This window comes from Falco punctatus, assembly GCF_963210335.1.
Source record: "Falco punctatus genome assembly, chromosome: 3".
Classification (NCBI taxonomy): Eukaryota; Metazoa; Chordata; class Aves; order Falconiformes; family Falconidae; genus Falco; species Falco punctatus.
The window spans coordinates 112,669,901-112,695,091 of record NC_137582.1 but is presented as its reverse complement, the minus strand read 5'-3'; the positions used below and the strand labels follow the sequence as shown (position 1 = coordinate 112,695,091).

The 25,191-nt window shown below is 39.9% G+C and overlaps 1 protein-coding gene across 1 annotated transcript in view; it reads left to right on the top strand.

Moving 5' to 3' along the window:
* Nucleotides 1–25,191, top strand: part of PEX14 (peroxisomal biogenesis factor 14) — a 79,916-nt gene that overhangs the window by 28,164 nt on the left and 26,561 nt on the right. The window contains exon 3 of the mRNA XM_080380936.1: nt 9,009–9,093. Within this exon, the coding sequence (XP_080237062.1) occupies nt 9,009–9,093 (85 nt within the window). The remainder of the gene's footprint in view (nt 1–9,008; nt 9,094–25,191) is intronic.

The following is a 25,191-nucleotide window of genomic DNA, read 5'->3' as shown; positions in this document are numbered from 1 at the left end:
TCCCTTAATGGGGCAATTAACAGCAGGAACAAAGTGCATGGTCTGCTCAGTCTTTATTATTATTTGTGTTGTAATAAATGTCTAGGAGGCCAGTTGCAGACCAGCACCAGGCACCGTGCAAATACAGAGTAAAAGGACGATTCTTGTCCCAAAGAGCTCTAAGTAAAACACTAAATTTATATAAAGGTCTTCCAGTGTTCAAAGTCCTTTTGCTATTGTTTGCCAACTGCTGTGGTTTGCATGATTTATTGTGCACCTGTCACGATTTCCAGCTTCTTAAATTGTTTCCAGCATGAAACCTTTTGTTTGTTAGGTTCTGGTGATCCAAGCAGTTTCCTCCAGTACCTCCTTATTCGTTCTATCATTCAGATCTTCCACGTAATAATGCCATCATAGCCCCCTGACTTCAGTCCTAATTGTTTGGGGTTTTATTGCTGCAAGGAAAACCCTCGCTTTCTAATCTACATTTCCCATGGATTAAGAATTCTGTTAAATGTTCTTGAAATAGCAAGTTCAAGGAATAATAGATTGCTGATTTTTCCTGTCCGTTTCAGTCATTTCAGTCTGAAACATCTTTATAGCATCTTCAACAGATGGGTTCTACTTTTGATCCTCTTGCACTCAATCTAAACCATTGTATTACTACTATTTTCCAATCCCTTGACTGTGGAATTAGAAGGATCTAAGTAAGTCTGAACAATGATCCTGCTCTGGTGCATCTCTTTGATTGATTTAGCCTTCTGGAGTCTACCATTCAGTAGTGATGTTAAGTACTCAGGCACAATTGTTAGATGTGACACGGACTTCCTATCCTTACGTCATCTTCTAGCTCCCTAGCATGTGAATGAACCTTCAGCAGTCCTTGTCTGCCCTGTAGTTAAAAGAATGAAAATGTAATAAATTACAGCTTCATTGTTTTTTATGTTCCACACATGTGAAGATAATAGGGTAAAAGAGATTTCTTTCAAAAGCTGTTGTATTTTAACTCTTCAGTAATGGCAATATGGAGAGAGGAGTTACAAAGGTAAGAGCGGGAGGTGCTGCCATCCACTCCCCTGGAAGCTGTATCATGAATTTTTTTTTAGTTGTGGAGCCATGGAATGATCTTAGTTCTGCTGTAGTGAGCATCTTGGACACTGAGTCATTACATTCCTTTGGAGTGATTCAGCTCAAAAGCTTGACGCTTGCATTAATTTTACAGCACAGAGCCTCAGTGATCCCTAAGCCTCCTTCTATAAGAAGGGAGAAACAAGACGTATAAATTGGGTACTGTCATGAAAAGTTATAAAAATAAAATTCTCCTTAATAAGTTTTGACCCTTTACCTTCTCTCTGGCATCTTTCTTAGGTCCTGTTGAATCGGTTTGTTAACCTTATCATGGCACACTGGCTTCAGCCATACTTGAAAGCTAGATACCTCACCTACTTGCATGAGACAATGACCTTTTAGTCCATATATTATCCACAATGATACAGTACATTCAGTGCTGAGGTTGTTGCTGTTTTTATGTAAACAGAACTTCAAATAATTTGCTGCCAGTTGGATTGCAAATATTAGTGTGTGTCCCCCGCGCCCCCACCTTGCTCATCTTGCTGCAATACCTTCTTTGGTGGTAGTGGTGATTATAGGCAGCTTGCAACTTAAGCTTAGGCAGAAGTACAAGAAGGGGATTTGTAAAGTTTGTTTTTCCTCTGAAAGTGAGATTATATCTTTTAAAGTTAACATTTTTGAACTCTAGAAAAAAAGGTTCATGCTACTCATTAGTTAAAGTTTATTATGGTTGCACTATCAGTTTAATACATTTAGTTTGTTCTTCTGCTCATATTTCTTATGCTTTTCCAGCATTTTTCACTTGCCTGCAAGTTTGCATTGTGTTAAATGTGTGCGAAGTCTCATTTGAAGGTGTATCTCTTCCTCAAATAAATACGTAGATAGCACATTTTCTCTGTCTATAAAAATAGTTATCATGTGTTTCTTTTAAAGCTTGTTTAAAAGTTTCTTGTACTTCGTAGTTGTATGCATATAAGTATTACTTTTATATTATTCCTTTTAAAAAGACGGGAATTTTGTCAACATGTCCACTATGTTTTAAATTGAATCAGAAAAAACTGAAGATGGCAGAGATATTTCACTTTGAAAGGTGACTACTACACAGACGAAGTTGCTACTTTTCATAAGGGCTTTTACTCCATATATCAACGTGTTTTAAGAGAGACTTGGGTCAATAATACCATGCTTTAGAATTCCCTAAATACATATTTACACAATAGACCTTAAAATATATTAGTCTATCATGTCAGCTACTGTACACTTCTATCAGGGATGTTTTATGTCCTTAACATATGATACAATAAAACTTTATTTTATATAGCATTTTTCATACAAATTGTATCCTAGAATGCATTGTGGGGTTAAATAAGACTTTCACAAGGTTAAAATTAAAAAAAGCTGAAGGGCACAGGAAAATTAAGGGCTTCGCATAGAAAATATTTATTTAACTGAACAATGGGAATCTGAATGGAGAGGCCACCAAGCTAAGACAGCCTGTAAGTTTGATTCGAGCTGCAGATCAGGATCCCTGGAAATGGTAAGGTTACGTGAGGAAAGACTGGTTCTGTGTGAGTAAAGAAGGTGGAAAGGTCACGCCTTTATGAACAGCTGGAGGAAGTGAGAAGTGGCTGCTGGAACAAAGAAGTTGAGAATAGGGACTATATGGAGCCACTGCTTTATAGTGAGAATAGCAGAAGAAATGAGGGAGAAGTATGTCGAAGGGAAAGAACGCATCTGAAAGCATGCCTCTGTAGCTAAACTGGTGGGTGAAATGAGTGGGAATAGGATAGCAGTGTACGCTGAAGATTTTTCAGCCTCTTCATTTCTGCTCATTCCAGCATGTGTAGGGAGTGGCAGGGGTCCTGGCTCCGTGGAGGCTGTCCCTGGAACTAAGTAGGCACAACAAGGTGACAGGAAGACAGCTTGGCTTGGATTTTTTCTGGCTTTTATCAAATTTTTTTTTTTTGGGTCACCCTATTAATGTAAATTAAGTAAGGCTTTTTTGTATGTGATAATTATAGATAAATGTATTTAAAGTAGATCTGGATTTTGTAGTCCTCAGGAAAAAGAGGAAGAGTAATTTTTCCCCCTGTCCCTGTCATGTGTTCATTTTAATGAGCAATTTTAAAAAATTGAAAATAAAAGAGGAAAATGAATAGGTGTTGAACCAGCCTGTGATATGTAAATGCCAACTAGTAATTACCTAAAACCTCAATTTTCTTTCTGTTTCATCTTGCAAAACATTTCATTTCCACTGAGTGAAAACACTTAATTTGGGCTCCGCCGGTGGGTGAAGCCTGCCTCTCCGTGCGGGCCCGCGGCGGGTCTCGGCAGGGGGAGCGCTGGCTCTGCGCTGGCTGTGGCTCTGCTCGGCGCTGGCTCTGCACTGGCGCTGGCTCTGGCTCGGCGCTGGCTCTGCACTGGCGCTGGCTCTGGCTCGGCGCTGGCGCTGGCTCTGCGCTGGCTCTGGCTTGGCACTGGCTCTGCGCTGGCACTGGCTCAGTGCTGTCGTCTTTGGCTCTGTGCTGGCTTGGCGCTGGCACTGGCTCAGCACTGGCACTGGCTCTGGCTCTGTGCTGGCTCGGCACTGGCACTGGCTCTGGCTCTGTGCTGCCTCTGGCTTGGCGCAGCCCTGGCTTCCCTTGGCTGCCTGTGCAGAAATCCGCCTGCCCCGAGCCTTCACCCCTCTGTGCCATCGGGAGCCTTGCTCGTGAAAACTGGGTGATAAATACATGGCTAAGGTTTGCTTTCTTACCTTTCACCTGGTTGCTGTTGACATTGATTATTTTGAGTTACATGTTGTTCATGAAACTCTGTTGTCTGAGTTTCCAGGCACCTGGGATTTTTTTTCCTTTTGAGCTTGTATGACCATTTTTTGGTTATGCTTCTGTGTTCCTTAAGTTCTGGGTTCTAATCTCAGATAAGGTTTGATGCTTGTTTCTTCCTTGCTTTTGTCCTTTTCTCATTTTGACTCCTTTGAATCTTGCTTTAAATTGTATTTTTTTTCTTTGCTCTGTTTTACATGAGGGTTTTTTAAATTGTTGTTACTGCATTTTTAAACTTTTCTTCATCTGACTTTGAGATCTACCACACTTTGTATGTGTCCAGGTTCTCTCACAACAGAAATAATTTTTGGGGTTCTGTATGGTTTCATACAAATGTCAATGAAATCATAGGAGCTTTCCTGTCTCCTGACTGATCTGCAGGTAATTTCTTTAGAAATAACAAGCAGTTTCTGTGAAAAAAGAATTTCATAAGAATCCTGTGGCCCAGAACGCTGAACTGGGAAAAGGTTTGTCCTGGGAGAAGGAGACTTGTGTTAGAGAACATTGTGTACGTAGTGTCCCAGGACCCCGACTCAGAGAGCTATGCTTAGAATCTCAAGGAACAGTGCCTCTTTAGTGAGATATATGGCTTCATAATTAGCCCCTTGCATTTTTTTGCGAGTGCTAGCATCAGCGTTCTATGATGTGTTTCCCTGATTAACAGCTGCTTTGCAACTATTTCCCTGTGCCACCAATAACCATATTTGTCAAGTTAGTCCTGGCAGAGCACTGATTTCTCACTAAAATGCAGCATTTCTGTTAGAAGGGGGTTTCTTGTTCATTGCAGTGCCAGGCTTTTAAGTCAGCCCTTGTTAAAATGTAAGTTGGCTTTAGCCTGATGCTTGTTAACAGGATTCTGGGTATCTCCTTTAGAGTAGGAGTGCAGAAACCTTTCACAGACAATTTAATCTTCTGAGCCTTGCAAACATACAGCTGTACACTGAGGGGGTGTTGCTGTAGGCTAATATATTGATCAGTTCCATTTGCCCTATAGCTGTGGCCTTCTGCTCTGGCTGAAATAGGTTGACTGTTTGTTGATACTGCCATATTATTATTTTTTAATACACTGGAAAAAAATTAATTCCAACTTCTTTTACATACGTCATGTATATTGCCAGTGTTGATTGCTTCCGCACATGTAATGTAAACTGTCTGTGCATAGTTCATGGCCTGTGCCGCCTCTGCTTAATGAAAAGAAGTGTTGCATTTAAACAGATACAGATCCACTCAGAAAGACAAAATACCATCCCTTGCAACGTATAATTCAGACCCAACCTTTACATCACAGGTCATCTCAAAGTCTCAGTCTATCAACAAATGCTGTTTAGTAATAACCTACCGAGGGTTCCCAGTATTAGGAAATCTATTAGAGCTCTTACGGGCTGTGCTCCTGGTGCCTCTTGATTCTGTTTTCCACATGGAACTCTGCCACCAAATCCTGTGGAACTTTTATTGGTGAAGGTCATTTTCTTTTACATTTTTGTTAATTGATTGGGTTTGGGGGTTTTTTGAGACTTAAAAGGTGAGCATTTGTCACAGTATTTTAAATTTCATGGTTTATTTTTCCAATACCAGTAACTGATAAAAGTAGCTTAGATTGCTTCATTGGAAACTCTGCAGCTTTGAGCATAATAAGAAATAAAGCTGGCTCTACCTTCCCCATTAACATAAACGGGAGGGAAATTAGGAATGAGGGACCTTGGCTATAATGTCAGTGCTGTGCTTTGGCCCAGAATTTTGCCAGCTTGCTGCACTCCCACAACATCTGCAATAAAGTTCCTGTCTCTGTTTTATATCTTTGACATTGAAGCATAATATTTGGCCTGAATTTATGTAATTTGGCCAGACACAAATATAATCCATGAATAGTTATATTCATCTTCTAATTAGAAAATCAAACTGTAGGACAGGACCTGCTGCAGGATTCTACCCATCACCACCCAGTCAGAAATACATCTTTGTGTATTGTATCACTGCAGGAGAAGTGGTGGTGGGGTAGCAAATTGGTGGAACTGACTGACTTTTAAAAGCCAAGTATGCTGTCTTTCATGATGAGTGTGATGTACCTGATCCCCTAGATAAAACTAGTTTGCTGGCCAGCGTGTGCTGACAATCTTAAGAATCAGAGTAGTGATACAATGCACGTTATTTGGCAGTGTCCTAATACTATAAAAATTTGGAGAACAGTTACAAACGATACAGAAATAGTATGGAACAATGTTAGCAGCTGAGTCAGAGTGCTATTTGCTGCATGATTTTTTTGGCTATACACAGGGCTGCAAAGTCTTCTCATCTTCCTCCTCCTTTTTCTGTTGTTTAAATTATGGACGCTGCAGTTGCCCTTGTTTGTGCAAAGAAAACGATCCATAGAAGGTAGGAAAGTTCTTGTGTATGTTTGTTGAAAATATTGGCATTTTGACATGGCCAAAATTGCTTCATAAGTTGCTCATGTATACAAGATGAATTATATAAATGAAGACATTTCGGCTGAGCCTATAGGAGGAATATTCAGAGGTAAATGCAAACACAAATATGAGAAACATGGATTATTGGGAAGAGGAATAATGTCCAGGATTCTGTTTTATGAAGTCTGTTGTTGCTTGTAATTTTGCTTTGTTTCTAGATTAAAAATGTTGTGAATAATGGAGGAAGTGATGCAGGGGAGAGATAAAACAGAAGTTTATTTTGGAGTGAAAATTACTACTGAAATGTTTACATTTTTACAAGGCAAAAATAAGTTTTAATAAAGGGTTAGAATCAATAAAATGTTCACAGGGTTATGATTGAAATAGCAAAATGAAAAATACTGCTTATTTCTTACAGGTTTTTTAATGCTTAAAACCTGATAATTAAATACGAGAGCCTGCAGAATTTCAGGTCTGCAGAGCCGTTTGTGTCTGTGTCTGTAGCTCACTAAATGTGGGAGGGAGTGTTGAGGAGTTTCTGAAGAAACAAACAAGTAATTATTGTTAGAAGGAAAGTGGTTTTGATATGTTCACATATCTGTTGGTCTGCTCATTTGGGCATCTTTCTTATTCAGCATATTATCTTAAGGTTATTAGTTTGGGCGCTTTATATTTCTGCATCTGGCATAGCAATATCAGCACAGTTTAAATCTGTGATTTGCCTGTCACCTGCATTTCAGCTGGAGACAGATCAAGTGCACATAAATGAAGCTGAAGTGTACTTTATGTGGGGCATTTTGCTATAGTATTTTATGGTTCAAAATTACTGAATGTAAACTTCAGGGAAAAAATGAAGGAAAATAAGAAAAGGAGAAGAATTAAAAATACCCCATTCATTTTATCCTCCCAACTTTGAAGTGTGCTGGGACTTTGTCAAATTCCCGTTAAAATAAATATGTCAATTTCATCTCTCTTCCAAATTCATTTATCATGCTTTTTTAAAAGGTGTTTTCTGCTTTACCTGATGTTTAAATTGGATTCGCTCATTTATGCTGTTCTTTGCTGTATCCCCCATGTTTTTCTTAAATGAATTAGTAATGACAGCGTACTCCATCATACCCTCTCTACAGCCACTTTAAGGGAAGCCTGGTGATCTAAACCTTTTAACCTATTAAAGATGATTTTCCCCAATTGAATCAGACCCACCACAGGTGTAATAACTAATCATTTAAACTACACCTGCTATTATGTATTTTTAAGCCATTATGCGTGTTGGATAGATGATAATTCATGTTTATTGCATTGTCCAATGGATCCGTTTTGCCTACACTAGGCTGATTAATGTATTTAAAGAAATAAGAGATGCAATTTAAAAGAAAAAAACCATTGATGGAATGCACTGAGGAGTACATTGAAAGTGCCATTAAACCCATCAGAACTTTGCTCTCTGACCAGAAATGCATATTCGAAGGGTTTGATTCAAACACAAAGTGAAACTTGGTGATTTCAGTAGTGATGCTATTTTCCCCCTTCTTTTTTGGCTGTGAAAAGTTTTGAAAAGCTTTTTGGAACCGAATTCCAGAAACCATATTTTAAGGTAAACTCTTCAAGACCTACCTAACATAGGTCTAGCATTAACCACCATTTTAGGAGAAGGTTTATGCCACTGTCTGGGGAGAAAAACCTCTTCCATGCATATGCGTGGTTGTTTTTGGCCCTAGAGGAGGGAAGTAATCTCTTCCACTAGTTCACATGGATGTGTCCATCTCCTAAGTGCTGCTAACTTCACAATCAGAATAGATGTCTTTGTGTCTTTGTGTAAAAGTAAAGTGAATCACTAGTGCAGGAACATGCAATAATGTGTGTAATAGTAGAGGAGAGCATGTGGAAAGTTGACCTACCATACAAAGAAAAAAATCAAGTACCTTTCATTGGTACTAAATGGAAGTGTAAAAAAACTAGTGCCATTGTCATTGATGCCATTGAGTGTTATGCCGTGCTTTACCCTTTTTTCGACTAAGTGGTTGGTTTTAAGTGCACTGTCACCTTAAAGAAGGATGTAGAAAGATGAAGAAGTCTTTAGACAAAAGTAATCTCTGATTTCTGCCGGTATGGAACATAAATTTAACTACTCACCTGCCTATTTATGTCATGAAAAGTGACTTTTTTGATATTTTTGTTATGTGATCCAAAACATGTGAAGTTGCTTCTTTCCAGTCATGGCAAGCTGAAGTTTATTTATGGCTTTCGGTAAATGAGAATATTGGCAGAAAAGGCCTTAATCTCTTAGAATTTGCAGGGAATTCTAAGTAAGATAGAAAGGAAGCATTCTTGCTAGTAAGTCTACTGTTACAGATCATGTGCATTGTCTCAAGGTTGCTTTCAACTACAGGAGCCAAATTAAGTGAGAAGATCACAGTATAAATGACAGAAACCCCTAGGAATCTTAATGGAGTTCTTTGTACAGGTTGAGATGCTCCAAGAGTAATTCAACAAGAAACTCCTATGTTAGAATACCATAATTGTGCTTTCTGATTAAAGTTGAGCCACAAACTTTGATTGAACCGTTTCTAAAAGTTGGATCGGTGTCAGCTCCAGATCATCTCCATGTGTTGGATGCGATGCCTTACTTTGCAGTACAGAATGCATAATGTAAAATAGGAATCTGACCATTCCTAACATGGATCTTTTCTCTCTTTTATTTCTCCAATCCTCCTACCCTCATCAGATTGTGACAGCAGTGAAGTTTTTACAGAATCCACGAGTCCGCCAAAGTCCTCTTGCAACCAGAAGAGCATTTCTGAAGAAGAAAGGTATGGACTCTTAAGATTGTGGTCTCAGTGGTAATGAGGGAGCTTGAGTTAGTGTAAAGCCAAAATGTGTTGCTATAGAAGACTGTATGTTAAGGCCAAAGCAAGCAGTCTGTCTTAAAAAAAAATTGAATTTTGTAAGAAATATCAGTCTCTTTTCTTCCAAACTGACTAGAGCAATATTGGCACCAGATGTGGAGTTACAGAACACAGAAGACACATTGGAAGTTTGTGGGTTAACTATTATCATATCTTTTTTGCAATGAATTTAGAGTTGTGGACTAGTTGGTCAGTTCTAACCTTAGTGACAACGGCTTTAGAATGACCACCACCTAGGTGAAAAGGTCGAATGTTTCTGAAGAGAGTGAGAGAGAGGAATGAAGGGCAAAGGACTTGGTGAAAGTAAACAAGGTCAGGTTAAGGTCACGCTTGGGAGCAGCCTGACTTTCAGATTGAAATGGTAAACTACTGACTGAGTTTAGCCCTTTTCTATAGCAGGGATAGAACAGATCCTGACAGATCCTATATCATCTTAGACAGATGGAACATAGTTTGGCCATTGCCTACTAAGAATTTATTTTACTTTCTGACTCACAGTGACTCTATCTTTTGTTCTTCTTTTTCTTTCTAAAGTTTTTAGTCCACAACTTACAGTGCATTTCAGGTGAAGTTCACTCCATATTATGCTACCCTCCCAGGACCATATTGCTTAGATCCTTACCGCAAGATGTAAATAATGACAGCCTTACCTCGGAGTTAATTACGTGCACTATGGAGCACATTAAGCAGATGGAATGATACTGAAAATACAAACTCCAAACTTCAGAGGGGAGCGACCCATTTATACGTTGAAGTCCTAAGTACTTCAGGGTACATCAAATTTGATAGCTAAAGATCTTGAATTTTGAAAAGTAGGGAAGCCTATGAAATATATATTATTCTGTTTGGGATTATGAAATGTTTATTGGAGACGCCTGAGACCTGATGTCATGAGATGGAGGGTCCAAATATATGCACCACTTTGCTCATTTTGAATAGCAAAGGACCTAGAAGGCAATGACAGTCTTGTGTTTTAGCAATGATGTCATCACAAGTACTTCATGGGCACATCATTTTGTGTGATCCTCTCACTGCTTGTCCTAGTGCCAATTAGAGAACATTCCAGTCACATAGGTATGTTGCTTGCCCTGCCCTGCCATCAAGATGGCATTAAAATTTGGAGACTGTTGGCCGCTGTGCTGCATGAGTTTTTCCTTGAAATATGTGGACCTATGGGGAGTAATTAATCATAAAAGCTTGGGGATTTCAACTCTATCATTGAAGCAATGAAGCAAGGGAAAGCTGAGCCTAAAAGCTGTGCTGATTACCCGGGGTAACCTGATACAAAATCTATTGTTGCCGAGAGATCCTTAGCCCCCAGTATATCGTGCAATATTATAACTGCCTGATCTTCTTCTGTGCTGACAATGACCAGTTATTCCTCATTTTCTCTCTCAACACAGCTGGGTTAGAATTTCATTTGCAGAAGGTATTTAGAGCAATTTAGAGACAAATGTCTCTGGTGTTTGTTCTGCACTTCCCCACCGCAGGCTTCACTGAACAGTTTTTAGTATCAGGAGCTTCATCTAATCTGTTTAATTTTAATAAATCCCTGACTGGGAGAAGAGCAAGGGTGGGGAGATGGAGGCACAGAGAAACTGTGGCCCGACTAATACTTCTTATGAATTACTTGGCTAATAATTACTAAAGAGCAGAAATGGTTTGGCAGAGCTGTTTGTTTGTTCCTGTTTGTTAATTAGCCCTCCTTCCCTTTGTGCTAATTGTTTGTTTGAAAACTTAACAGTAGGAGATAGGAGGGAGCAGGGTCCGGTAGTGCCTCTACCCAGCAGTCACTGGAGATATGTCCATATGGGATCTGACCACTGAGCTTACAACATGACCTCTGTTCCGTACTGGAGAGCAGAAGGTACGTACTGTCATGGTACCTGTGTGCTCTAGCAGATGGAGGCAGCCATTCCTGAAATGTAGATGTGGCTAGTTTAGTCCTGGGTAAATGAAGGGTTGCACAGGTTGGTAGGCTGTTCCCCTGTTCTCTAATATACAGTCATTGTCATCCCCAGGACAGTGTGCATCCCCGGTTTACAGATAGCTAGGCTGTCTGGTAGAGAAGTCCTCACTGCCAGTCAAAAAAGCATTTTCTGTAGAGAAACCATTTCAGTTACAAGAATCTCTTTTAAAATTACCTTTGTAGGAAATAATGCAGAGGTACCCTTGTATTTTTTTCCACAGTTATTCTGATCCACGTTTCTTCAAACAGAAATTGGAGTAGTAAGATCTTTTTATGGACCCTGGAAGAATTTCAGTGGAGTTTTCCTATCTATACATAGTTGAACCATGTATGGACTTGTCTTTTGTAGTTACTTTGGTGGAACTGTACAGGAGAGATCTATGACTCCCCATTAAGTCTGGTTAAAAACTCCTGCAGTAGATCACTGTGTGTCTGGGAATGCAGTGGGAAAAGACCAGGCACTTTACCCCTGTGGGAGCCTTCCACTACCCCAGCTACAGCCTGCGTAGGCTGCAGGGATGGGACTGGAGCATTAGCTGTGGCTGAGCTTTCAGGTCCTGCAATCCTGACTTTGCCTAAGAAATTTCACTTCTGAGACTTGCGGAGATGGTTCCACCTTGAATTATATTTTTTTTCTTATTTTTTATAAGTATCTCCTTCCTAAAGAAGGCCAATAACATTTTATTTCAGTTTATTATTATTTAATATAGGAACTGGATTTTGTTCAATACATTTCAGTGCAGTGAGAAATTAAAGTTTATGCAGGATCATGAACTGGACAGTGTTTGGTTTCTTGTGAAACAGTAGTTGCAGAGGCTGAAAGTAGGCTTTCCTGGTTACTTGCAGGTCAGGGGTTTGCTGAACGGCGCTCTCCAGAACATGGGATGATAGTGTTGATGACAGTTGGGAGAGTGAGGGTGTCCTGGATTTGTAAAAGGTCTTTCAGAAGTTGGATGAGATTTCTCTGTTGTCTTAAGCAGTTTTAAACTCCCAAATACAGAGGCATTAATGAGAAACATGAAGTTATTAGAATCATTTATCATTTTCTTTGAAGCTTACACTGGCATTTTGTGTAATTTATGACATTTCCTCCTTTTTATCATGAACTTCTTCAGATGAAGGGAAAAACAGCTGTTTCCCCTCAGAGTATCAGAGAAAAGAAAGGAAAAAAAGATGCTGTTTGTTTTTTGTCCAACTCGCTGATTCTGCTGATGACATGCCACAGAATCAGCGGCGCCTTGGGAATAATTAGACAGCATGTGGGGTTTAAACCCTTGTGGAAACGTGTCTGTCATCTAACTGGTGTGCTTCAGATGTCCTGTACTGTTCAGTTACCCATCCGGTAACTCATGTGGCTTGTTGTTAATCTTGCGTACTCTGAATCTGTAACTTCTGGCAAGATAGAGAAAAAGGGTAGAAGTGCACTGTACATGTGGAACTCTTTTTCAGGGTACTAGCCTTTTGGGGCAGGGAAGAGAAAAACTGCTAGGTTACAAACTTAGTGTGTAATCTTGGATGAAGAACTTTTTTCTTAGTTGCTAGTTGTCTTCATCTGTATAACAAGTACAGTAATGCCTTCCCAGAGTGGGACTGTGGAAACAGACATAAGCATATGAGGAGCTCAGAAATAATGGTGATGGGAGAACAGAAGTGCATTAGGGCAAGTAAATGTGTAATTGTTGAGTTCTGTTGGGAAAATGTCCACCCAGAAGGCTGGACAGTCTTCAGAAGATACACTGTCTGGATCAGTCTTTCATATATATATATATATATATGCAACATAAGGGGCTGCATGCTTCCAAATGCAGTCACACTCTTGCTTGGTGAGATGAGTTGGAGGTAGTGGGAAGCATTGCTCTTTTACGTGTTGTATCTACTAACCTAATTCATTACTTTGTCTGGTAGGAATGAGTTACTGCACAAGGTTTTCCTGTAGGACTTGTGCAGTATTCTGCAGCACATCAGAGTTCCAGAAAATTTTGCCGGTGTCAAGATGCCAGGCTATGGTGATTTCTGAAGAGATGAATGAATTATTTAATTGTACACACCCCTCCACAATCAAAGCTGAAAGACACTTGATTCTCTGGAAACAAATACTGTCATCCCTAGAATCTCCAGTAGAAAACTGACATAATTTTCTTCCTCTTTCGGTAGTCTGCATTCGTGGAAGTTGAACCCCTGGCTTTTCTCCTTGGCTAAAGAAACCCAAGTGGATCACCTTAAGGACCTGAGACAAGGGGGCACAGCCCACTGCCAGAGGGCTTTAAAGAAACTAAACTCTTCAGCAGATTTCAATTTAACCCTCTTTTATTACTTTTCTTTTTTATAATTTAAGTCCATTTCATGAGGCAGTTTGCATGTCCTTGAATGGAATCTCGTTACCATGAAAGCTTTTTTAGCATTGATTTCATAACAGTCTTAATTTAATAGCGCCATCATTACTCAGAAGCCCTGAGAGTGAGGCCCTGGCTTTCCAGGTCACTGACCTTTTAATTACAAACCTTGTTCTGATGGCCAGGTTATCGACTGGACAGCTCCCAACTCCTGCCCCCAGCATGAAGATGAAAATAACTGCCTTTCCTCCCCCACTTCCAGAAAAGGGAGGAAAAGAAAAGTAACCTCTTGTGTTTCCAAAATTAATTTTCTCCTTCAGCTTTACTTTGTAATTAATTCTTTAACATGTCTCAGTGAAGCTTGAACAGTTTTTACAAAGCTTTTCCTTGAGAAGAAAATACAATGCAAGCCAATAGAGTCCAGTGACAACTCGTACAAAAAATATAGCTAGTAACCTATGCTGTCAAAATACCTATTTGAGCCAAACTGCTGTGGCCCTCCAAGCCTTATGCTTTTCTAGATATGACCATGTTTGATACATGAATGTGTGATTGGGCCAAGAATGTAGACTATTCAAGGAATGCTAGATGACTTGCCCTTCTCCTCAACCTTGCTGACAGGATATGGATTTAAGGGATGGTGAAGAAAAGGAGTGAAGATTTCACTGTTGTGCTGATTTTGGCTGGGATAGAGTTACTATTCTTCACAGTAGCTGGTATGGGGCTGTGGTCTGGATTTGTACTGAAAACAGTATTGATAATACAGAGATGTTTTAGTTACTGCTGAGCAGTGCTTGCACAGAGTCAAGGCCTTTTCTGCTTCTCACAGCACCCCACCAGTGAGAGGGCTGCGGGAGCACAAGAAGCTGGGAGGGGACACAAGCAGGACAGCTGACCCCGACCCCGAAGGGATATTCCATACCATATGACATCATGCTCAGCCTATAAAGGTGGGGGAAGAAGCCCTGCTTTTCTGGAGTGGTTTAACCCCAGCTGGCAGCTAAGCACCACACAGCCGCTTGCTCTCACACACACACCCCTTCTGCCCCCAGTGGGATGGGAAGAGAATTGGAAGGGTAAAAGTGAGAGAACTTGTGGGCTGAGATAAAGACAGTTTAACAGGTAAAGCAGAAGCCATGCATGCGAGCAAAGGAATTCATTCACCCCTTCCCACCCAGGCGGCTGTTTAGCCATCTCCAGGAAAGCAGGGCTCCATCATGCATAAAAGTTGCTTGGGAAGACAAACACAGTCACTCCCAATGTTCCCCCTGTTCCTCCTTCTTCCCAGGTTTTTGCAAGAATATTCTTAGTATGTTATCAAATTCTTCACTATGAGAGTGGTGAGGCACTGGCACAGGTTGTCCAGAGAAGCTGTGGATGCCCCATCCCTGGAAGTGTTCAAGGCCAGGTTGGACAGGGCTTGGAGCAACCTGCTGTAGTGGAAGGTGTCCCTGCCCATGGCAGGGGATTGGAACTAGATGATCTTTAAGGTCCCTTCCAACCAAAACTCTATGATTCTGTGATTAAGCACCTTGAACAGATTAGTTTAACACACAAGAGAAAGTTCACTGCCTTAGGTAGAACCAAGGAGGGTGTGCTTTCTGATTAATAAGGAAGCTTGCAACAGGTGTTCAGGTGGCATAAAGTCAGTCTAACAGCTTGTGTAGACTTGCAGAAATGACTGTACAGGTTAAACGTAAGTCCATGCATTCTACATTTTCATAACACTTTTCATCTGAGGATCTTAGAGCACATTGTACCCATTAACTGTTGAAACTTTGCAGCTATTTGCATGGAGAATGGTTGATGGTGTGTATAGGGTTATCTAGATCTCACTGTGCTTTCCACTAAAAAACATCCACCTCTGAGGCAGAGGACATCAGTGGCTTAACATCACTACGTGGTTTTTAGGAGAGGAAATGAAGAATACTTTACCTAAGTGATCTTGCAGGGAGAGGGAGCTTTAGGGATACAGACTGTAATTACTGAGTAAAAAATTTACCAAGATTCTTGAAAAGCACTATGGGATATTTAATTACCAAAGATGCTTAGGCCTCTGTTTATGACTGCAAGACAGCTAATGTGCCTTATAATGTTTTGCTTAGGTTAAAGAAAAGTATGTCCTAAAACCAGTTTGTTCTTTTGGGGCCTCCCATCCAAGCTTTGGGTCAATACAACCCTGCATGAATGGGGAAATCTAGTTGTCTCCCAAGAAATTTATTAGGGATCTGAAAAATGAAGAGTGAGAGAATGAATGCTTCCGTTGCTAACAAACTCACAGCAGTTCCTATCTGAATCAGCGTTATCAGTAGTCACATCCGTTTTTGGCTCTGCTGTGTTTGCCCAGTGCTGATAATGTTCAGCATACAGGGAAGATTTTCACTGCTGGAGCCTTAGAATCCAGAAGAATAGATGTGGTCACAATCCAGAAATTAGTTCCACATTTCTGTATTTTGCATTAGTTGCTTTCTTTTTTCTTTCTGAAAATTATTGAGAATCCCTATCCATGTGCTGTGAAGGAGATGTCTCCCTGTCCTGCCAGTCTTCCGTCTGCATATCTGTCACTTACTGTTCAGTACCAGCCTATTCATCATGCTGACTTTTCCCCCCCGTCAATTTTACCACTGTTTGTGATATTTGAACTTGTCATAAACTTCACGGATTTTTCTTAGCTTCTTTGGCAAGAAGGGACCTGCAGCATTAGCACTAACAAAATGCAATAAACCGATCAACCTTATGACATCCTGGAGAATCAGATATGGCTATCGTTTGGGATTGTCAGTGTTTTTAGAAGAAAATCTTTATAGTAGATAGAAAGCCTTCACTATCATTCCACAAGATTTGGAAGGAAGTTTGGAAAAAGTAATCTATCTAGTCCCTGTCCATGTGGAAAAATCAGTTCATATCTCATCTTTGACTCTTGTCCCCGTCACTAGTAATTCACGAGAGGGCAGAAAAACACCTGACACTAGTTTAGGCATAACTAGCCAAGTGATGCAGTGTACAAAGGCAGGCAATGCTTTCTTTTTCCTACCTTTTTATATTTGTAACAGCCAGATGCTTAAGAAAAGTGTGTGTGTGTTAGATAGAAACTACTTCCAAGTGAGTTTGTTATTTTAGAATAACATTGTACTTGGTGTACATTTCATTGTTTTGTAACAGGTTTTTTTTTATAGCTCAGTGGTATCTAGAAACTAGGTTGAACAATACATTTCCATTCCACTGGAAATTCTGAGATTTGGAAATTTGTTTCTATATTAGATAGTGATTAACATTTAAAATCACAGAATTTTTTGAAAAAATGAAATATTATAGTCCAGATCAGTCTGTATTGATTGGACCGGAATCTTTAATATTGTAACTGATATTAAAAGAGATTGAGAAGTATTATGATATGTACCATAATATTACAGTGAAAATATTTGGAAATTTTTTTGTTTGTTCTGAAATCATTACTTTTTTCCAGAACATTTTGGGGGTTTTTGAAGAAAGACTTTCTGTATTTGTCCTAGAAGTTTGCTGATGAGTTCTGCTTGGAACTAAAGAATTCTCTCATAGAAGTGCTTTTCACCAGCAGGAAAATGTATCGTTGTTACTGGATAGTTCCAACAAGCTTGTCATCATGCAGTGTTTTGTACTTGCACATTTGGCTTGAATACTCTAGACTACTCAGTACGTTTCTGAGCATGAGGGGAAAAGTCCTACTTGGGCCCATTTAAAGGGAGCAGAAGAAAAGTCATGGAATACTGAAGGACAGTGTGTTGGTTTAAGCAAGATTATTTTAAAGGGCTTTGATACAAGATCTGCTATTTAATGTTAAAAACATGAAAATCTCAGTGACTTTCTCTTTGGTTTCTGTGTGAAGTGTTGAGAAATTGTATCACAAGAGGCACCCCTTTGATGTTTAATGATCTTGTGAAGAAGACTGAGGAAGCAACTCTCAAATTTTACACCCTCTAACTGCTATATATGTGTTCTGTAATGGAGGATACAAGTCACATTAGCGGTAATATTCTCACTTCAACCCAACCCATAGTGATCTTGAACCATTTAGATCTATACTCCACTGAACAAGAGAGGTGATTCATTTATATTGGGTGAACAGTCTGCTACATCTCCTGTTTCCATTGGGCCACAGAAATTCCTCAGTATTTCAGCGAAGAGTCCATAATCACCTTTGCCATGTTTTTGTAGCTTGGAAATTATTGATAAATTGAACAGACTGGTTTAGTGCCCAGGAAGTTGTGCATGCTACGAAATATTGGTTGTAAGCTTAATTTTAACAAATAATTGGAATGTCATGGGTTTAATGATGTCTCTCCACTTGGCCGTCTGACAGTAACTATGTAATGTAAAGGAGCTGTTAAAAATGGCTTTGCAAAATTAACTCCTATTGCTCACTGAGTGTGTTTTGAGTCATATCTGCCTTGTTTACTGTCAAAATAATATTTCCATTCTTGGTAGCATTGAAAAACCAATATGATTACAGCAGAGTGAATTGAAGTCTGTTCTAGAAGACAGTGCTAAAGTAGGCAGTTATATTCTGCGTCCTGAAATTGTTAGCCTCAGTGATGGGCAAAAAAGACCCAGACCCTAAGTCTGACTTGTAATTTTAGTAACTTATTTATCATGATTTCAAGTGAAAGTAAATGCGGAGTGCCAAAAGAAAGTCACTTCTGTATTTACAGTCTAAGAGCAGGCATTGGAGATCTGAGATATGACTGCTTGCTTGGCTTTGGGCAAGTTACTCGTTCTCAGCTTGCCCATCTGTAAAATGGGGTTAATCACCACTTTTGCATTATGGACTTAGTAAGATTTATGTTAGCTATGTTTATAAACTGCTTTGATATGCTTGTTTCCGAGTTCTTGGTGCTACAGCGTGTGATTTTTGAAGTTGCTTGCTGCAGTAAAAGCCACACTTGCAGAGAGGTTGAGAATTTACTTCTGTCAGCTGTGTATGGGAGAGCTACAAACTTTAGAATGTCAGAATGTCAAGGCTCAGGCAGATTGCGTGCAATCCTAATCCAGCCCTGCAGCTCTGACCTTTGAAGCAAGATTCACCTTGAGACAGTTGAAGGGAATCTATGTTCATTTGTATAAAATATTTTTGTGATAGAAGGAATTTGCTCTTCATGGTCATCCAGCCCAGGGTTTCCCCACAGTCTTCCTGGAGCAAGTAAAGGAATTCAGTTCCTGATTTGCTCAGTGAATGAGCCCGGTATTTTAAGTCTAAAGAGACAGCTTTCTCTCTTGGGGCTAAAACAAGGAGTGTAATTAGAATAATCGGTGTTGCTCTTCTGCTGAAATCCATCTCAAACTTGATGATACTTTCCTGCTAGGAAAGATAAAATAAGTTCCTGTACGAGATAATTCTCTAGGTTCTCTTAGACAACATTTCTGCTCGGTTTAAAACTATGTCTTGGGTACCCATGAACATGAAATCCTACTGTTTGCTTTTCTGCTACACACTGTTCCCTCTTGATTTTAATCTGGAGTGCAATCATTCTTTCCTTAGCTAAAAGGGGAATTTAGTTTTTCTTTCTGATGGAACCTAGTCCAGGCGAGACTCCACTCCCCTAGGAGCAGAGCAGAGAATTCATTCTCAATGAAATCTGAGGCTCTCTGAAGTAAAAGCTGTTGACTTTGTCATACCGTGCAAATGTGCACTGCTTTTAGCAAGACAATAAAGGGTAAATGGGGTGATCTCTGCTCCTGTGGAGAGGTCGGGTGGTTACATTACACAATCTTCTAGAGCATCTTGCAGCAAATACATGGGTTATATTAAAAGTTGCAATCATATCATTTTTTAAAAGTAAATTGCTGACCTTATGCAGTGGAATCAGCTTTATTGAATTTCGCCAAAAATGCGTTTATAATCCCCCCGCCCCCGCATACACATGATATTCATGTCCTTGCTGCCCATGTGGAAATGTCCCTTTTTATGGTGATAAAATTAAATTTGTCTTTGTCTCTGCCTTGCCTCACCTTTTAAGATTCCATCCTTAAGAGACACCAGTGGATATCTGTACCAGAGAATGAAGATGGGCAATATCCCTGCATGGCTGGCTAGCTGATTGTGAGCCAGCTGCCATGGAACAAATAAATAAGCTTTTCAGATTCAGAGGATAAATAAAGCTGAGGACAGGTGTAATATGGGTATTTTTCTAGGAGTGTTGTGGCCGTAGCCTAAGTAGGAATTTGTTTTGGCTTGGAGGTACTTACGCTTTACTTCTGTACTTCTTCTAATTGCCATGCGATACAAAATGTAAAATCCACAAATAGTTATTGTGCTACTCATGTAATACGGTGTTGCGTGTCCTCCTTCACTAATAACTAACCTTAAAACCATCTAGTCTGTGGCCACCTACAGCCCTCTTCCTGAAATCACTCAAGAAAAAAAGGGTTTTGCAGCATGCGCAAGAATTTAACAAACATATATCCCATATTTCTATACCAATTTGAATATTCAAAGTACTCTGCAAATATTAACTTACTAAGCTTGTGACATCTTTTGTGGAATGGCAAGATTGTAAGATTAATTTAATGTATTTCTGATTACATTTTCTCTTCTTTGTTAGACCTTTACATTCTACGAACAGTTTGCAAACTCTGAATTTCAGTGGGTAACAGAGGAAATACCATCCCCATTTTAGATGGAGAAGCTGAGTCAGGTATAGTAAGAACAGTTAGATCTGAGATAATTCTAACTCCCAGTCATATATATATATATATAAAAATAAAAATAGATATAACCATACTGTTCCATACTGTGAAGGTGATGTGCTGATGTTCATAGGATTTTCAGTAAAATTGCTCAAAGCATTTTTGTGTTTATCCTCTCCAGGCCCCAGCTGCTTTGGAAGGGTGGGAGAGGTTAAACTTAAGTTTTGTTCAATAAAATCAACACAAACCATCTAAGTAGATGAAGGGGCAGATTGGCCTCTGCAGTGTTAGCATGTATCCCTGCTAGAGCATCTCCCCCAGCCTGTCTTCCTTGTTAGGTAGTATTTAAAAGGCTAGTTGCTCAGAGGTACAGAGAAGCATATCAGAATATCATTCCTCCTGCTCTTCAAGTAACCAGGAGAATGCAGCTGTTAAACTCAGAAATGTAAAATACATGTTTAAAAGATGACTCTGTATGTGTTTAAAAAAGAGAGCGAGAGAGGATTCAAGGGAACCAAAAAATAGCAGGTTCCATTACTGTAATTAAATGGCAGCATTTAACCTATCAGGCCGTTGCGTGTATGTGAGAGACGAGCAGGGAGCTGCATTTGAAATGATCACTGTCTTCCTTGGGGGATAGAGTAGTTAAATAATTTGTTTGTGAGGTGTGAGTTCAGTGTAGGGTAAAGCAAGTGCCTGCGTGTGTGTGTGTGTGTGTGTGTGTGTGTGTGTGTGTGTGTGTATCTTAGAAGCTAGGGATGGCTGTGTGTTTACTGAGAATACCCTGGAGGTTGGTATTAACTAGCACGTGCACTGTCAGTAAGAACACAAGCTGCTCTTGCCCATTTATTAGGTTATCTGCAGAGTCAGGGCCTCACCTGGTCCCAGATATTGCATCATAAAAGGAGAGCTTTTTTTCACGCTAGGCCACCTGAGACAGACAGGAGCGGCAGTAAAAGAAAACCAGGGAGGAAATCGGGGAAGAAAAGAATCAAAGCCCTTTTGGGTGAGCTTTATCTGCTGCAGTGACTGTAAAGGGTAAGTTGTTCTGTCTGGTTGCTGGACTTGGCAGTCAGGAATGTGGGGGCTTTGTCATCCCTGGGGGACCAAGGGCAAAGCTGCTGCTCAGAGATCTACCCCTTGCACAGCACGTCAAACAGTTGCTTCCCCTGCAACAGTGTTCTGCCTGTGGCTGACATGATTTCTGTGCTTCAAGACTGTAGTGTGCAAAATTACATGGAGAGAGGGATCTGCAAAGTGCATCCTTGGCCCTTCATCATTGACCCCGACTCTGCAAAAGGCTCTTTGAGCAACCCTGGGTAGTGGTGCTGATGAGGAGCATCCTCAGAAAGGAGACACGTTCTTATATAGTGCCCAGAAGGGAATATCTTCCCATTTTTATTCACTCCCTTTTTATCTGTGAGGCGATTCCTTTGTTTAGGGGGTATTTCCTAGTCCTGGAACTCGCAAGAGCTATCCTCATACAGTATGAGTTGGTGCTAGTAGCAAGTTTTTCAGCTGCTTCAGCTGCCTCACCTACTGATCTGACTTGCGTTACGTTGCAGGAACATGCCCATAAATGTTTCTCAATCTTCACTGCCGTTTCTGTGTGAATTCTGTGTAGCCGCTCCCATTTTAACTCCTGGGCTGGAGCTTTTGTGAGGCTCCAGAAGACAGCAGACAGTGTTAAAAAAAAAAAGATATTTTAGTATTTCCATTTTGAACATTCAATCCCAGTGACTGGATTTTGAGGTCAACACTTGGCTGAAAGGAGACCAGAGAAATGCCATGTGTTTTAGCACCCAGTCAAAGCAAAACATGAATTTGAGTCCTTGTGTACTTTGGTGAGAGTTAGAAATCTGTAAATATTTCCAAAGATGATCTGCAAGCACCAGAAAAGAAAAAGGACAAACTTGTTACTTGAATAAATCATTTATCGTAAAAGCCTTACCTAGCTCAAATGCATATGATGTAGGTATAGCTTCTCAAAACTGTCAGTTAGTCTTTGTATGTGATAATTGTGTCAGTCTCGAACATTTCACAAAGGATATTGTGTAATAATATTCCTGTTTTACAGATGTAGAAACTGAGGCAGATGGAGGTTAAATGACCTACACAAGGTCAATAGCAAGGCTGGGAATAGAACACAAATGTGTAGAGGCTTTTTATTATACTAATAAGGAAACTCTGGAGGTGTGTTTGGCATGGTAATCGGAACCCTAGAGAACTAGAAGCAGTTAGTATGTTCTGTGCATGTCCCGAGGGAGCAATGATGAAACTCCTTTCCTACCTTACCACTCCAGTTCTCTGTGTGTGGTCACCACAGTTTTTCCACCACTTAACCTCGTTATTTTTAGTATTGTTAGCATTAGTCGTCCTTTGGGCATTTAATCCAGACTCCTTTAATTTTCTCCAGAACTCTGAAGACCTGTTGAAGGCACATGGGGAGAAAAAATTAACAATAAACAAACCAAAAGATGAAAAATGATCTTTTGAAACTTCTGCTATTTTGTTGACTTGTCCCCTAATGTTTTTGTCTTAGCTCTTCTTTTATCACGAAGGACCATGCTTGAATGTGTAATCTTGGTTTCTTAAAAGTTCGTTTGCTATTGTTTCTTTCTTCTCCACCCAAGATTAACATCCTGTGTGATGACATAGATGGTTGTTGTCTAAGTGGACGTGATGTAACCAACAAAATTGTGAAGGGTGGGTGGAGAAATATTTATACAGTTGTGTTAAAAATTACAAAGTAGGTTTGCCTTTTAAACAGAAGGTATTTCAACACTTATTGGCAGCATCAGCCTTTAATTTTACAGGTGGCTAGCTTTGTAGTAGCATTCAGCAAACAATATTTTAATGGCATGTAAAAAAATTTCTCTAAAACGAAAGAAGAACGAGGGTGATTTATAATCTGTAATGAATACTTGCTGACATGTCTTTTTATAATAGTGTATTAGCGTCTCTGTCTTTCTGGGGGAAGTGCAAACCAGATTTACCTGAAACATTTGTACTATAGTAATCAAATACCTAGTATTTAGATGTATTTTTCTTAATTGAGCTTATCTTCTCAGTATGGGTACCTGACTCCTAGGTGTCTAACATCGATTCCACTTTAAGAAACCAGGTTAGAGGAGCAAAAACACGCCGTAAGGTTGTGAGAAAATAGCTGTCAGGAAAAGGACTTACTCATGCATTCGTGGATCCTTCACCCAGTGTTGACTTCTTTACATTTCCATATATTTTTGCACCATACTTGCATGTATTTTTGCTTTTTTTTAGAAACATGCAGCTGTAGTGACTGTTTTCCACGCTCCTTATAGCAGCTTCCTGAGAGAGTGTACAGTATGCACTGTTGTACTGCATATTCGATGTTCTGTTCTGTGCGTTCTTCTAACACTAAAACTTCATTTAGTATACATTTTATATGTTTTTTTTGTGTGATAAGTCTGGACTAACAGGTTTCTTTTCTTCCTTTCTAAAGTTCAAAGTTTTGAAAGTAAAAGAGGAATGACATTGAGGCAAGTTGCCCTTTAGATTGCAGTTAATCTTAGTCTGCAGAGGCTACTCTCTGACAGGTGTTTCTAGTGTAGAAAATAATCCAGATGCTCTTGGTAGTGTGTTTGGGGCAATCAATAATTCCAGAGTAATATAGGGAACTGGGAATGGTGCATCAGGACAGACTTTCTCATTCGTATATATAAAACAAAGTCATCCTTCCAGATACTCTAAGAAATTTGGTTAAAGAATTCCTTAAAATGGCTTGAAATTGCTGCTGTTTTACACAATTCCTTTCTTTTGAATGCAGAGTTGGGGGGAAGGAGAGGCCTGAATTGCAGGCCAGCCTAGTCCAGTAACAACAGATCAGCAGTGACTTCTAACCTGCAGGAATTCCATATTAGGGCCAGGCTGCTAGGTCAGATGGAACGTGGACTGTACTTGGGCCGTGCCACTGAACGGCCCTGGCGCATGCGCTCCTCTGCTGCGCTGACCAAGGAGGGCTTGGAGTCCCAGGTGTCTGGATGACTGCAGATCCTCCAGGCCAGCTCCTTCTTCATCACTTCAGTGATGGAATTCTTGTGATGTGCTGGTTCAAGTTGTTGAAAATGCAGCTTAACACAGAGTTCCGAAGGTAGATCAAAACCAAACCTCTTATATAGCCAGTGTATAGCGAGTGTTTACCTCACCTGAATTTAAGACAACCTCCAGCTTTCTCCTTAGAAGCTCCTGAAGATAATATCACAGATCAAAGAGTAGCCAAAGGCCAATCATTTTGTTACTCTTGCTCAACAAGCTGCTTAACGAAGTATTTCTCTTCCACGCAAAGTAAATGATCTGAAGCACAAATGTTTTCTGACACCGCTGTTTTTAAAATTTGTGGTAAGTTTTGGTAATGAAGTTTAGTTTCTAGGTTTTTGAAGTGCTGTGTACCAAACTCTTCTACTTCTGGAAATGAACTTGTAGAAGAAATTAATAGCCTTTCACCTTTATAGAATGATTTTTGTTGTAGTTCCCAATTTAATAGAAGGGGAATTTTATAGACCTGATGTTTGCCCTGGGTAAGTTAATTCATTTGTGTATGCAGTGTTTTTCTTTCCTTGACATAGACTGTTGAATGCTTTGGGTCTGACTGCCTTCTGCTCTTTTTCTGCACAGTACCTGGCACAATACCTGCACAGTGAATGCCTTTTGGGGTCTCTAAAGAGTATTATAATACAAGTAATGAGGATCAGGAAACGTCACCATGAGACTTGTTTCTTTGAAGGAATAACAGCAAGCATTTGCAGATAACAGGTTGGGTGTGCTTGGAAACTTACCTGTTTAGTGTATCTAATACTGGGTTTCTCTGAATGCATAGTCTTATTCATAGGAAGGTTGTCAGCTGTGGTAACAAATTATGACAGCACTATGGTTAGTAGAATAGTGTCTCTTCCATTATCTGGATTTTCTGCCCTATATGGGCTTCTTTTAAACAAATGTCAGAGCCCTGGTTATGTTCTATTCCTGATAAACTGCATTAGAATTGGCATCCTGGCATAG